This window comes from Pogonomyrmex barbatus, unplaced genomic scaffold, assembly GCF_055798465.1.
Source record: "Pogonomyrmex barbatus isolate J1 unplaced genomic scaffold, ASM5579846v1 scaffold21, whole genome shotgun sequence".
In the NCBI taxonomy this organism is placed as follows: domain Eukaryota; kingdom Metazoa; phylum Arthropoda; class Insecta; order Hymenoptera; family Formicidae; genus Pogonomyrmex; species Pogonomyrmex barbatus.
Genome location: NW_028297118.1, coordinates 3,309,462 through 3,322,451, shown reverse-complemented (window position 1 = coordinate 3,322,451; position 12,990 = coordinate 3,309,462). Strand labels below are relative to the sequence as shown.

General features: G+C 39.8%; 1 protein-coding gene across 1 annotated transcript in view; it reads left to right on the top strand.

Moving 5' to 3' along the window:
- The first annotated feature begins 590 nt into the window (after positions 1–590).
- The window catches only part of tup (LIM1_Isl and LIM2_Isl domain-containing protein tup), a 67,970-nt gene continuing 55,570 nt past the window's right edge, over positions 591–12,990 (top strand). Inside the window, exon 1 of the mRNA XM_089077984.1 lies at positions 591–738. Coding sequence (XP_088934110.1) covers positions 606–738 — 133 coding nt within the window. The 5' untranslated portion in view covers positions 591–605. The remainder of the gene's footprint in view (positions 739–12,990) is intronic.

Below are 12,990 nucleotides of genomic sequence, written 5' to 3'. Positions count from 1 at the left end.
TTATTAGTAACATTAATATTAACATTAAGTAATATTACTGTTATTAATAATGTACCAACACGGCATAGCACCACGAGTTTAAATTCGTTCAATGGCTCTTATGTGGCAAATTAATCGGTTTTTTTAATCGACCGTCATCTTTCCGCCACCGATTTTCAAGTGAATGAAACTGAATGAACTGCAGCCAGTTCGTCGCGCGCCGTTTGCTTCGGGAGTGCCGTACAAGCGATCGGACTAAAAGACTTTTATTTAAATATAGTCCACGTGCGATTATAATAATTCGCGAGTGTTTTTCGCGAGTGTCCTGTGCTGCGAGGACATCCGACCACTCGACATCTTGAGAGGAGGAGGAAGGCCTAGGAAAGGCATCGGGCACCGACGGAGCAACCTTGGGGTAAATATACATTTTTTTCTCAACTTAAAATTAATCATCAGTCTCACATTTGTTTGAATATTGAATAATTTCAATAATTTAAAACTTATAATCTGGGAGAGAAAAACAAAGTTTAAAGTTTTATACGCCTTTATATAAAAATCTTTTTTCGAAAATTATTTTATTATTTTAATGAATGTCTAATTGACAAACAAGTGTATGTAGATTCGATATGCGTAAAAATTACTTTTTAAAATATCTAAAATATCATTTAGAGCGCTGTTATAATTTGAATGTTCCGTTTCTGTGTTACAGAATCATCGTAGCTACGTGGCAGATTCACTCCGTTGTTGCGCATCGGATCGGTGAGTGACATAATTTTTTTAATGAGGTTACAAATCTGTGAAACTTGTCTTAGATTATTTTTATATATTTATATTTATTACAGTTAGATCTTCACAGATTTGTTGCCTTAAAATAGATAGGCTTAAACTGTTTGGAATATATATTTAATCCTGGTTTAATCTTAGATATTTATTAGACATATCTTTCTCACAAAAAATAAAAACAAAGATTATAAAAAAGTGCTCATATCTTATATTTATGTAATAAGAACATACGTTTCTTATGTGTTTTTTATTTACCTATCTCTTCTCTTCCTTTTTACCAGGATTAAATATCTAAATCGGTACATGAAAGTCATGTACTATGTATATGTACATATATTCTGAAACTTTTTAATGCTATATTATAAATATAACACAATTATGAAATAATTTCCGCAATGACAGCCGCTCACGAAGTGAACGTAGCGAGAAAGAATTAATCGGCATAATGGAAAACCGACAACAATAATTTCGATATATTTGAGTATTGATTTAACATGTCTTTTTTAGAAATGGAAAAAATAAATGGCGCGCGCGAAGCACAGTTTGTATTGTTCTAGTAGATACAAAATAATAGATACGATGTACGATTGACAAAGTTTAAAGATTAGAAGATTCTGAGAAGAAGAAAAAGTTATAGTTTATCGATATCTTCGCTCAAGTATATTTGTTCCAAAAATATGCTCGAAAAAACGATACTCGACTTTGACGTATAATCCAAATATCAATATACAAATGTTTATATTATAAAAAAATAATGTAGCATATATATTTATGAAATGTAAATATTTGCCGTGCTAAAATTTTTTAATAGTTAACATCCAAAAGTTGACATCTTAATAGAATATTTTATTATGGGGTATTTCAAAAATTGACGCAGAATCAAGCTGTTGGAGATAAATGTCAAAAGACAAATTTCTTTGAATCTAGTAAATCTTTTATTAAATCCAAAGAAATCGTCCTCTCCGTGTATGCTCGCTCCGTGAACCGTGACCGACGTCGCGGTGTGGCCCAGCATCGCACGCATGTCGTCTTGACGTGTCGCGCGGCACGTGCGCGTGAGCACGCGAGCACGCGAGCACGCGAGCACGCGAGCACACGAGCACGCGCAACGGTGACACGGGCGGTGCGTGTGCTCTCGGAAACGCACCCCTCGCACCGCCTCGCGCTAAAAGCATATCTGTGTCGTCTTGCGAATACACGCGGGGTTAACGGCGAAGAGGGATGAGAGGAGGAAGGGAACACGAGGTGTCACCCTCCCAAGGTTTTCGGTTTGGGTCGGCAGACGCGCCGCCTCGCTCACTTTTCCTCGAGCCGCGTCACTTGGCTCGTCGGAGTGGACTGCGTCGATCGTCGGGAGAACAAAATACGTTTCTCATAGAGACAGACGTCGCACTTATCCGTATATGACGTCGGTGCGTATATCGGTGCGTAATGCTTCAACCGCAAAATTCATTGGAAGAATGACCATTGTCCATCTCTATCGATTGGAGATTAACTTTAACTTTACTCTCGGCTTGACTTATCTTTTTTCTTAGTTAGAGAATCTTTTTTCTTAGTTTTAGAAAAGAGATAAAGCGAAAAGCTGAACCGAGATAAGGTTAATCTACATTGATAAAAATAGACGTATGATGATAAGAAAACAAATATTGTTTTGAAACGTCATCTTTTATATAAAAAAAAAAAAACTCACACCCAAGTTATTTACTTCTCTCGTAGCCATCTCACGAAGATAAATATACGACAAATAACGAAAAGTAATTCCGACATCCGACTCCCAAAGATAAAACTGTAAAGGGACTGTTTAATCTAATGTAATCTAAGATATTTTCATTGACGGCAGTCATTCCCCGCTTTTGGGCAAGTATTCATCGAGGGGGATGGGGTTTGGGAAATCTGTCTCCGTCGCGAGTTCTCGGTGCCGAACTTGTATGGGCACGAGGGTGCATCGATTCTGGCCCATATGGCTGGTATACATGTCGATTATTACATTACGTATGTAGGCCCGAGAATTATAGCCAAGGTGAGGGGGCTAACGTCAAGTTGAATTCTGTAGGAGATCTAGGGAGACGTTACTCTTTTAGATAAAGCCGCGCTGATAAAGCCGCGAGAAGCCGCGAGATAAGCAATGTTTTTACAACGAGAATTTTTTACGAAATTTTTTATTTTAACATGACATCGTTTACGTTTCGAACAGGAAATATGAATCTATATAAAAATATATCTTGAAACAATTAACATTTTATTATAGTTAATAAATTTTTTTAAGATTTTTATAAGTTTAACAAGTTTTTAAATGATGTGTATCTTATTAAATAGATCTTGTATTTTATTAATTTTTAAAAGTTTTATCGGGTCAGTTGCGAGAAGAAAAAATTAAATTTGATTGCAATTTTTTTCTTCTAATTTTGTCGCTTTAATAAAATATTATTGTAATTGGTAATATATAATAACAATGAGGATGATAAAAACAAAGACAATAAAAAGATAGTAATACTCTTATTTCTTTAAAAAATATGTCACGTGATTTTATATATATATACAAAATTACGAAGTCTAACTATTATTTCTCGCTGTAGTTATTTTAATAATTATAAGTAATCTCTGATAAGTGGCATAACGCCAGCTACCTAACGCCAGCAAGATTGAATTCATTCGACCGCACTTTCCGCCCTTGTACGCATACGCATAGGGTGCTGTGTAACATTTCCCAGAGAGCGTTTGAGAGTAGGATTGGTCGCGGGGTGAGGAGGAAGATAGAAACAGAGAGAGAGAGAGAGAGAGAGAGAGAGAGAGAGAGAGAGAGAGAGAGAGAGAAGGGGGAGAGAGTACATTGTGATTCTGATTAAATCAGCATTAGAGCGTAGCCGCGGACTTTCTCGTTGCACCCTCCCTCACGAGTCGTCTCACGACAATGACACCAAATGTCGACCTCGAGACCTCGGACCCTCGCGGGACGGTGGAGCTTTAATCATGATCCTCTGGGTGCGCCGTGCAACGAGCGCGCGTTGTTACACTAGCAGGTGCCTCGACTTGCCCCCTCCGATTCTTTCCCTTTAGGCTCTCCCGATTTGAGCTTTCGTTTCTCCCCGTCCCCCTCGCTCTACCTTTTCACTCCTCGCACGGCTTCGATTTCAATTGAACGAGGAGCATGTTGCACTTTGCGCCCGATCGCGGCATGGTGACAGCCGGCATACCACTCTCTCCTCGATCGCCTTCGCTTTTGTGCGACGCGTGTGCCTGTATGCATGTGCGGAGAGACTTTTGATGTCGCGCGACTCGAGTGCGAGTGCGGAGATGACCGGGAATCGAACGAGAGAATAATTGAGGTATTCTCGCGGCGGGAAGAGCGACACGCGAGGAATAACAATCGGCAGAAGCACCCGCTCTCTGTCGCAACTGAATTTGTCAACTAATTTTTACATTCTTTTTATAGATTGAAATACTTACATATAAGATATAAAGAGAAATCCACAAAATGGTCTGCCGCTCATCCAAATAATCTCTAAAGAGCTATAACCACGATACAAAAACGAAGATAGAATTAGAAAAAAATGCAAGAAATACATAGATTAATCAAATAGATATTTATAACAGAATTGTTATATTTTAATTTCAACTTATTATTGATACAGTCATTTGGACGATTACTCTACAGTAACATAATTATTACAAAAAAATTTATTACAAGATTAATCTTTCATATCATTATATAACTACAGGCGACACGGGAATGAAAAAGCTGTCCATTCGCGATGAAAACGACGACGAAAATTTGCACAATCTCCCCCCCCCCCCCTCTCTCTCTCTCTCTCTCTCTCTCTCTCCTTTCTTTCTCTCTCAAACACTGCACCTTACGCACGAGGCGAGAAAGAGAAACAAAAATATTATTCCTACGGGCGACCCCCCATAGAGGACGTCGTTCCGAATTTTCGATCCCCTTATCCCGTCGATTCGATCCCTCCCCATGTAACGTCGCGCCGAGCGACTACGTTCGGTGATTCGGCGACGTGACGGTTTTACGTCGTGGCTCGTTGCGCCTCTGCGAGATGTCGAAATCGAATTTATTATCCACTGCTACGCCATGGCATCGGCGACGATAACGGTAGCAGCGGTGGCGGCGGCGACGTTTGCAGCGACTTAATCGAATCTAACTGGACGATAATCGAACCGGATCGGTTACTTTCGGAAGAAGCGACGTGGCGGATCCGCGGACGCCATCGTACATACTATACATATGACGACGCTCTAACCATTAAAATGTATTTTATCCGGCGGCTCGCTGCCGATAAAAATTTTGCAACGTCGAAGAAATATCCGAAACGCAAGAATACTTCATTTCTTTTCTTTTCTCTTTTTTTATTTCAGCGCGGTTCGATTCTCTCGCGACAACTTCGCGAAGAATCTTAGTGAAGATGACTTTATTGCTTTTTACTTACAGGCACATTTGTCATGTCCCAAACATTTTCCCTCAACTGTCATCTTCGCAATCTTTCTCTCGCCTTCTTTTTCTAATACTTGGGAGTCATTTGTATAATTATAACTATTCTATTAGCGAGAAGATCGACGGGTAGTCTGCACTTTGCCGGACGGCGCTGATCCGATCGTTACCCAACTTCGACAGAGCTATGATGCACGTTTAAGGTCTTACTTTCAGTAAATCCTCGAATTAGTAGTCGCCGTCGTGGCCGCGATGCAAGATAACATGGATGTAGATGGCCCAAGTAGATTAAGAGGGAAGAACCGACGGAGCGACGAAAAGGAAAGGAAGGGAGAGAACGGAGCGTTAAGGTACGGACGGGGAAGAAGCGTCTCCGGAAAGAAGACAGAAGAGTGGCCGGTTGGATGACGTGGCAGATGCTAGTCCTCGATACGGGGACTACCCTTTTCTGCCGTCGTCTTCTCTTTGGCTAAAGGCCTATCCGTCTCTTATATCGGTGGTGTCACGAGGGCCGCGCGAGATTGTTCGAAATCGTCAGAGGGAATCCTCTGACGCGAAGGGAACGTCTATAAAAGTGGCACCTTAGGTGGCGCACAGTGGGCCCAGCTCTTGAAAAAGCTGACCGAAAGTCTAGAAAAGATTAAATCGATTCATCTCTCGAATTTGTCAAAGTTTTTTATGTCTTTAAATTCGTTAAATTGACGTTAAATTTAGATGGATAAAAAACGCCTCTTTTCAGAGTATTTATTTTATTATTCTCAACAATTACTGACATTATTTTTTTCTTTTTAATATAAAATTAGGATGGAAATTTTGAATAGTTCGTTAAAAACTTCATAAATGATTACACTCATTTTATATATATTATATTACCGATGAAAATATGATTTGGACAAATTTGTGTGAAACATTTATTTCGTCGATCGCAGAGAAACGGATCGGATTAGCTGTAAATATAATTAATTAATAAAAGTAAGAAGGGGCATCTTGCGTAGATTTCATAAAGAGATGTTCCATAAAAATTCGGATTCGGAAATTCATAATTTGCAATAAAAATTAAATTCCTCGAGTCATAAGAGAACGGTCAGAAAAGAGTCGTGATAGAATTTTCGTTTTTCTGTTTTTCTTTCAAAGCTATAAGCTCTTGCAGCTTAATTTAAATCGCAAGACTAATTTCTTTTGGTCTCTGACATAGTTTCCGACGAGAGTTAACATCGACGAGAGCGAATACAAACTTCAAAGAGTTATGACTTCTAAACTTGGATATTAATGGAAACGAGAAGGAAACTTTTACTTTTTACAAAGTTTTATGAAAATCGGAGAACGGACAGCCGATCTACCGATGTCTTCTACCGATATTCTCTGTCAGCAATCGATATCGGTTAACGCACGCGGCATCGTACATCGTCGTTTACAGTTGGCGTTCGATTACTTTTCGTCGCGAGAAGCATAAATCAATCAATTTCATCGCGTTCCCTTACTCGATGCACTTCGCGTTTTCATTACCGTGGGCGCGGTCGTTCGTGCCGGGCTCGTTCGTGACGTGAGCTCGCTGGAAGACGAAGCTTGCATAATAGAGGGATGCACTTAGCGTTTCGCCACGGGAAGCCCGCCGTAGCGAATCTCTTAACAAACATGCGGTAGTCTTCCATAAGGCGCTCGGTATCATCTGGCGCTCCATTACGCGAGGCGTGGAATCGGCGAACGGGCGGAAGCTGTTGAGTCACTCGCGCATTCAACGCGTTGCATGCTTTGCGTTGCACGCTTTGCGTACAATGCCGCTATTGCCCAAGTCTGGACAGTCCGATTGGGATTCCTTGCTTTTGCGATGATATTAAATTGATAGAATCTCTCTCTAAAAAGTCTCTAAAAGGTTTCGTGGAAAAACTCCTCTTTTGAACCTCGAGATAAAAAATTGTTTATTCGTTTAGTAACGTTTGTTAGTAATATTAAGTACAAATTTAATTTCTATACATAAATTGAATCCACGATATAATTTTTTAGAATGTATGAGTATGAGTACGTTTCAAGGCTAATATTCAAAAATTGGAATTAAATTTCCACTCGAAATATTATATTATATTATATTTTTACACGAGATTGCTAACGGAAATGCTGCGGAAATTGTGTAATGATCATGCGTTCGTCCTAGATAGTTTCGATTTCAAGTAGGGTGTTCCGGTGGGAAACTAAGTTGGATTGATCGCTATATGGTACGCGGGGGAGTACGCACAAAGGGTGCAGTAATAACGCGACATTATGCTGTCTAACGTGGATCATATTCCACGCATCGTCACCCATTAAGAACGACGTTCAACTTGGACCGTGAGACTGCGGACGATTTGCGGACTACCGAAGGTGATGTATAGTTTTCTTGTCGATAATTATTTTCTATTACGAGTCTAGATCTTTAATAAAAATGGCGCATAAGTGGTTTTAAAATAATTTCTTCTTTTCGAATGTAATTATATCTTATCGAGAGGATAGATGCGATACTCGTAAGATATGTATGAAATACAGATTAATGGTGAGAATCTGAGCGTTACAAACACACGATACTCGGGAGGACAAGCTGAAAAATTGTGTGAGCTTTGTCCAACGAGCACTTAACCCTGCTGCGGCCAGCAGCGGATCGTCGATCATCGAGATTTATCATGTCTTGGTTTTCCTGCGACCATTAAATAACGATAGCATCGGCTATTCTCGAACGAAGAAAACGTTCATTAAATAAATTATTAATGTTTTATTTAATTTTAAATTTCAAATTTTGCCATTTCATACAATTACTTCGATCGAAAGATCGTATTAAACAAGATAATATAGATTTACTCTAGAAAGCTGTTTTTTATCTTTGTTTTTTAAAGCGGAAAATGGCGCTGCATACTATGTCGCAAAGGCTTTACGTGATTTTGTTGTAAAAATTTTGTTGAAAGCTTCTCGTTCCAGAATCACGGAGATCATTACGATAGAAAATTCAAACGTTTCGTCCATTAGCGAATAAAGGATCCATCCCTATCACGGCGGGTTTCATCAATCTGTTGGTCGCGCGGCGACTCGCGACCCTTCCCTTCCTTCCTCCCTCCCCATCCCCTGCCTGCGTGTGTATCTCTCATCCGACAGGATGTATCTGTGCGCGCGAACGCGCTTCTCTTGAGAGAAAACGGGAGAGAGCCGTCTTATTGCGGACGAAAAATATCATTTAGCGCCATCGGCGCGCGCGCGCGCGCGTCCGCCCTCCCAAATACCCCTCGGTAAGGAGAGAAAAAAGTAGAGACGGGGTTCCGACTGCAGGGGTCGTGTGGAAATAAAAATATTGATAGTTCGGTTCCGGCCCGCGGACGGGACAATCGGCTAATTATTCACCGACCACGCGACCGCGCCGGATATTCAGGAACGTCTGCGTGTGTACACACGCACGCACGCACGCACGCACGCACGCACGCACGCACGCACGCACGCGCGTATGCACATGACATCCCTAATTCTGCCCCTCGCGACAGATCGGCTGCCGGATAACGCGTGTCGCCTCGTCACCAAGTTTTCGCGTTCGCGCTGACTTTCATTCGCTTATACCTGTGAATTGATTTCAATATCGCGATATTACATGTTGACATTAACGTTGTGCTAGAACGTCGCGGAATCGTTTTCTAATTTTATAATTTTTCGTAAGAGATAAAATATGTTATCTAATATATTCTTTTTTCAACTAAAACATTCAGCTAAGCGACAAAATCGTTTGAATAAAAATGTTTCTTTCACTTTTGACCTCAATTAAAATCTTTATTCTTGTATTAATACTTTGAAAAATCAAGTCGATCTGTTTTAATATTATTTAACTTGCAACTTCCATTTAAAGTGGAAGCGGAATTCCACTGAAGCTTTTCTTTTGTATTTCAAAATTCATCATAGGAAATGGTTCGTTTGTTCTTGATAAAGTACCTAATTCAATTGTTATACAAATTAAGCTTATTACAAGATTTCTCTTTAGATTTTATAAATATTAATTTAAAACTAGAGGTAAGATTTCAACTTGGCACTCTTCTTAGAGAAGTTACACCGTTCAACTTTTGCTATATGGCAAAAGAAATTACGAGTTACGATTGTAATCCAAATTAAGAAAATTGATAATAATGAAATAATGATACGTACATAAACGAGCATCGCAATGTGCGTTTATATTCGTAACAATTAGAAATGATAAAGCGGAAGAATAAAAAAGACAAGATGAAAGATTATCGTTATAGGGATGAACGTTAAGAGGAAGATTGTCACCGATCGCTTCAACACCCACGGGATTTTCCACGGGATAGGACTACATTAAAAACATGGTGGATTACACGCGTTGACGCGTACGTTTGAAAAGTACCCCGTACCCCCATTTCCCCCTCTCCCTCTTGGGTATGTTGCGTGCCTCGAAAAGTCGGCCAGCAACGTACACACAACGGACGCGCAGCACGTGACGTCACGGTAGCGTCAATTAGGCGTCGCGTGGCCGAACGGCGCCACGCGTCATTTGTCAGCGTCGTCCCTGAGAGAAGGAGACGATACGCACAATGTCGCCGAAGCGACGTGCACGCACACGCATGTCTACGCAGCGTCGAAACTCTCCACCTCTTCCTACCATGTCTTCCCTCCCTCTTCCTTTCGCCTCCTCTTCTCTCTGGGAAACGAGCGGTCGGTTCCGGGACTACTTTGGACCGACGATTTCCTCCATCGAGAACGATCTCGGCGTCGTGTCGCACGACCGACGAGATCGTTCGCCTCGAGATCGCGTGCGTGTCAATGAGGGTCGCACATCGCACGTAAATTTACGTAAGAAAACGTCCTTCTCTCGTTCGATTAAGTACAACTTGTCAACTTATTTTACGATATCTACATGTAATTGTTTTAGTGTCGAGATATTTATTTACTCGTACTTAAAGAAGTTAAGAAGAGTAAGATGATAATTTGTTAATACTTCTAGCTAATAGATGAGCCAACTTATTAAAAATTTTTAATGATAATAAATAATCTATTATAATTTGACTTTAATCTGCTAACGACAATAGATAATATTTAATTTCGAATTTAAATTGGTAATTTGCGTTTGCGATAAATGTCAACTTTTTTAATTGGCCGATTTTATTGTTAAAGTCGTATGCTTTTTATACACCACCAATTTTAACTAGATAAATTTAAGATTAATACCACATTTCACAATAAAAAAAATATCTCGTTATTCAATCAAGGATGGAATATCTCGCGTGAAATGTGTCGCTTGACAAAATCGTAATTTAAACTCATCGAGGACAAGGGAAAATACTGAGGAACGAATTTTTATCGCGTTTTATTTATTAAGAGAAGAGAAGAAGAGGCCTGCTCCATTTGATTGATTACGGCAAAGAAATCTAAACTATTCGAAACAGTACGAGCATTAATTCGGGCATCAACGTCGTACATCAACGTCGTACGACGATAGTGTAAGAACGTGCGCCAACACCACCGACCAACTCCGCAATGTCTGGCACAATGCCGGGCTGATTGGAAGTCACGTGTCGGCGGCAATGAATTCGTATGTTGGAGTCACGTGTCTCGTCCGACGAGTTTCCGAGGAGTATGCGTAGCCAAAAGTCAGACGCGTTACGCGGTCTGCCCTTCCCTCTGTCCTCCTCGTCGAACGATGCTCTGAATGTTCCTGAATGCCCCTTCACGGAACGAAATTGTTTCGATGTTGCTCTTTTCGCGAAAAATGTATGCGTTGTACATGCATGTATCTGTATGTATGTCGTAAATATGCGGAGCTGTTGTTTTATCGAGACGAAAACTCGATATTTTTCATCGTACGTTTATCGCTAAATATAAATGATTGTGTAAAGCTTTTTTTACTTTATATTTTTTATTTTTGTCTCACGTCTTAGAATAAACATATAATGGAAGGAACTTTTCAGTACTTGTCTGGAGTACCCATTGACTTCTGCTGATCATAAATTCGTGTCCTTTTTCATATTTGTATCCCTATCGAAAATTTGAAACGTATAAACTCCTCGATTTCTGATGTAGTGTTCTCTTTATTGTTATTAACAATTATTGTCTCCGAAAAAAAAAAGAGATTGGCAAGAGTAAAAGGAAAGATAAGAGGGTAAGTGAAGAAAGGGATGGCAAAGGGCGGTAATGAATTAATTGCCTTACGCTAGCGCGTGACCGGACGTACGTTCGATCGTCCTTGGCTTCCGGTCTCGGTGACTCCTTCCTTTTCCTCCTCTCTCGAGGTTTTCGTGGTTCTGATTGAAAGCCGCAATGATAGCCGTAGGGATACGTGGGGATTTTAACGTCTCCGTTCTCCCGGAAAATATTTATCGTGTCCGCGTGCGACATGGTCGATGCACAAAGAGTAGTAAAACTGCCTTTCGTCAAATTCTCCGGTCCTTCCTTCCGGACCAACTAGTAAAGTTACCTTTACAAGTACAAGTATCGATTTTATTGCGCGTCTTTATTCAACTGTGCTTTATAGATATAAAGTACCAATTAAAAACTTAAATCATATACGAAGAATTTACTAAAGACTTACTAAAAATTAAAAAATCCTCTAATTTTTTATAAAAAAATAACACAATAAAGTGTAGAAACAGACTCTACTTTATATATGGAAAAGTTTCATTGAAGACAGAATTCAGATGTCCGTTGAAAAAGTAGAAAAAGCGAGAAGCGTGCCGCAGATTTATCGACTATCACTAATACAACGAACGGAAGAGACGATATAGCTTGTTCCGCGTTTATCGTCGGTATGATCTCTTATCGGATGCACGCTTGCGCGGGGGTGGACTCGACTCGTGTCGAGGGTAGGCGGAGTACGGTACGGTTGGTGCATGCCATATGGCCAGAAAGGGCAGCTGTTGATCGGATCGCGTGCTCATCATCTCTACTAAAGCCAGCTCATGCTTACTGTTTCTACTTGATTTGCAGATGGCTCGATTGTTTATGCGGCCGTGTGAGAGATAGGAGAGAGAGAGAGAGAGAGAGAGAGAGAGAGAGAGAGAGAGAGAATGTATTTGTTTTGTTATGTGAGAGTAAATGTGTTTAAGATGATTTTTAGCCAGCTGAAATTTCAACTAGATTGTAGAAGACAGAGACGTGCGATCGTATTTAGCTCACGATATGATATTTTGTTGTACGATTGCTTGTATATATGAATGAACGTTTTTAGATTTATTTGTGAAAAACTGTTTTCTAAATAGATATATTTTTCGATGTCACATTAATATTGATTACATATAATTGAAAACTTTTTAAATGAAAAACATTTTTTTTATATCCAATGCAAATTGCGATTCTTTGTACGTTCAGTTATTAGTGACAGATTTCTGAATCATAATATCTAACTACGGATCTTTTATTTAACAAACTAATATTATATAAATAACTTGTAAATCTGTGATCAGATATATATATTTTCTAAGTTTTGTTTAACAACAGGCTCTCTCTCTCTCTCTCTCTCTCTCTCTCTCTCTCTCTCTCTCTCTGTCTCTCTCTCGTCTCTTTTCTTCTTTAAAAGTTTCGAAACTCAAAGCGCGATAAATTGTTCCGTGTTCAATGAAAATATTAGCAGTTGTATAATGTTGATAAGGTAGATAACGTGCGCGTGTGCTAGGGCTAATAAAAATAACAGACTTGAGCGAGAAAGAGTGAAGAAAAGCGCAAAGCAAGAGCGAGCGAGTAATCGAGAGAGAAAAAGAGAGGGAGAGAGAGATAAAATGTAACTGTATTCTGTTTGCACAGATAATCCTTTGGTCCCTTTTATGTTAGCAAACAAA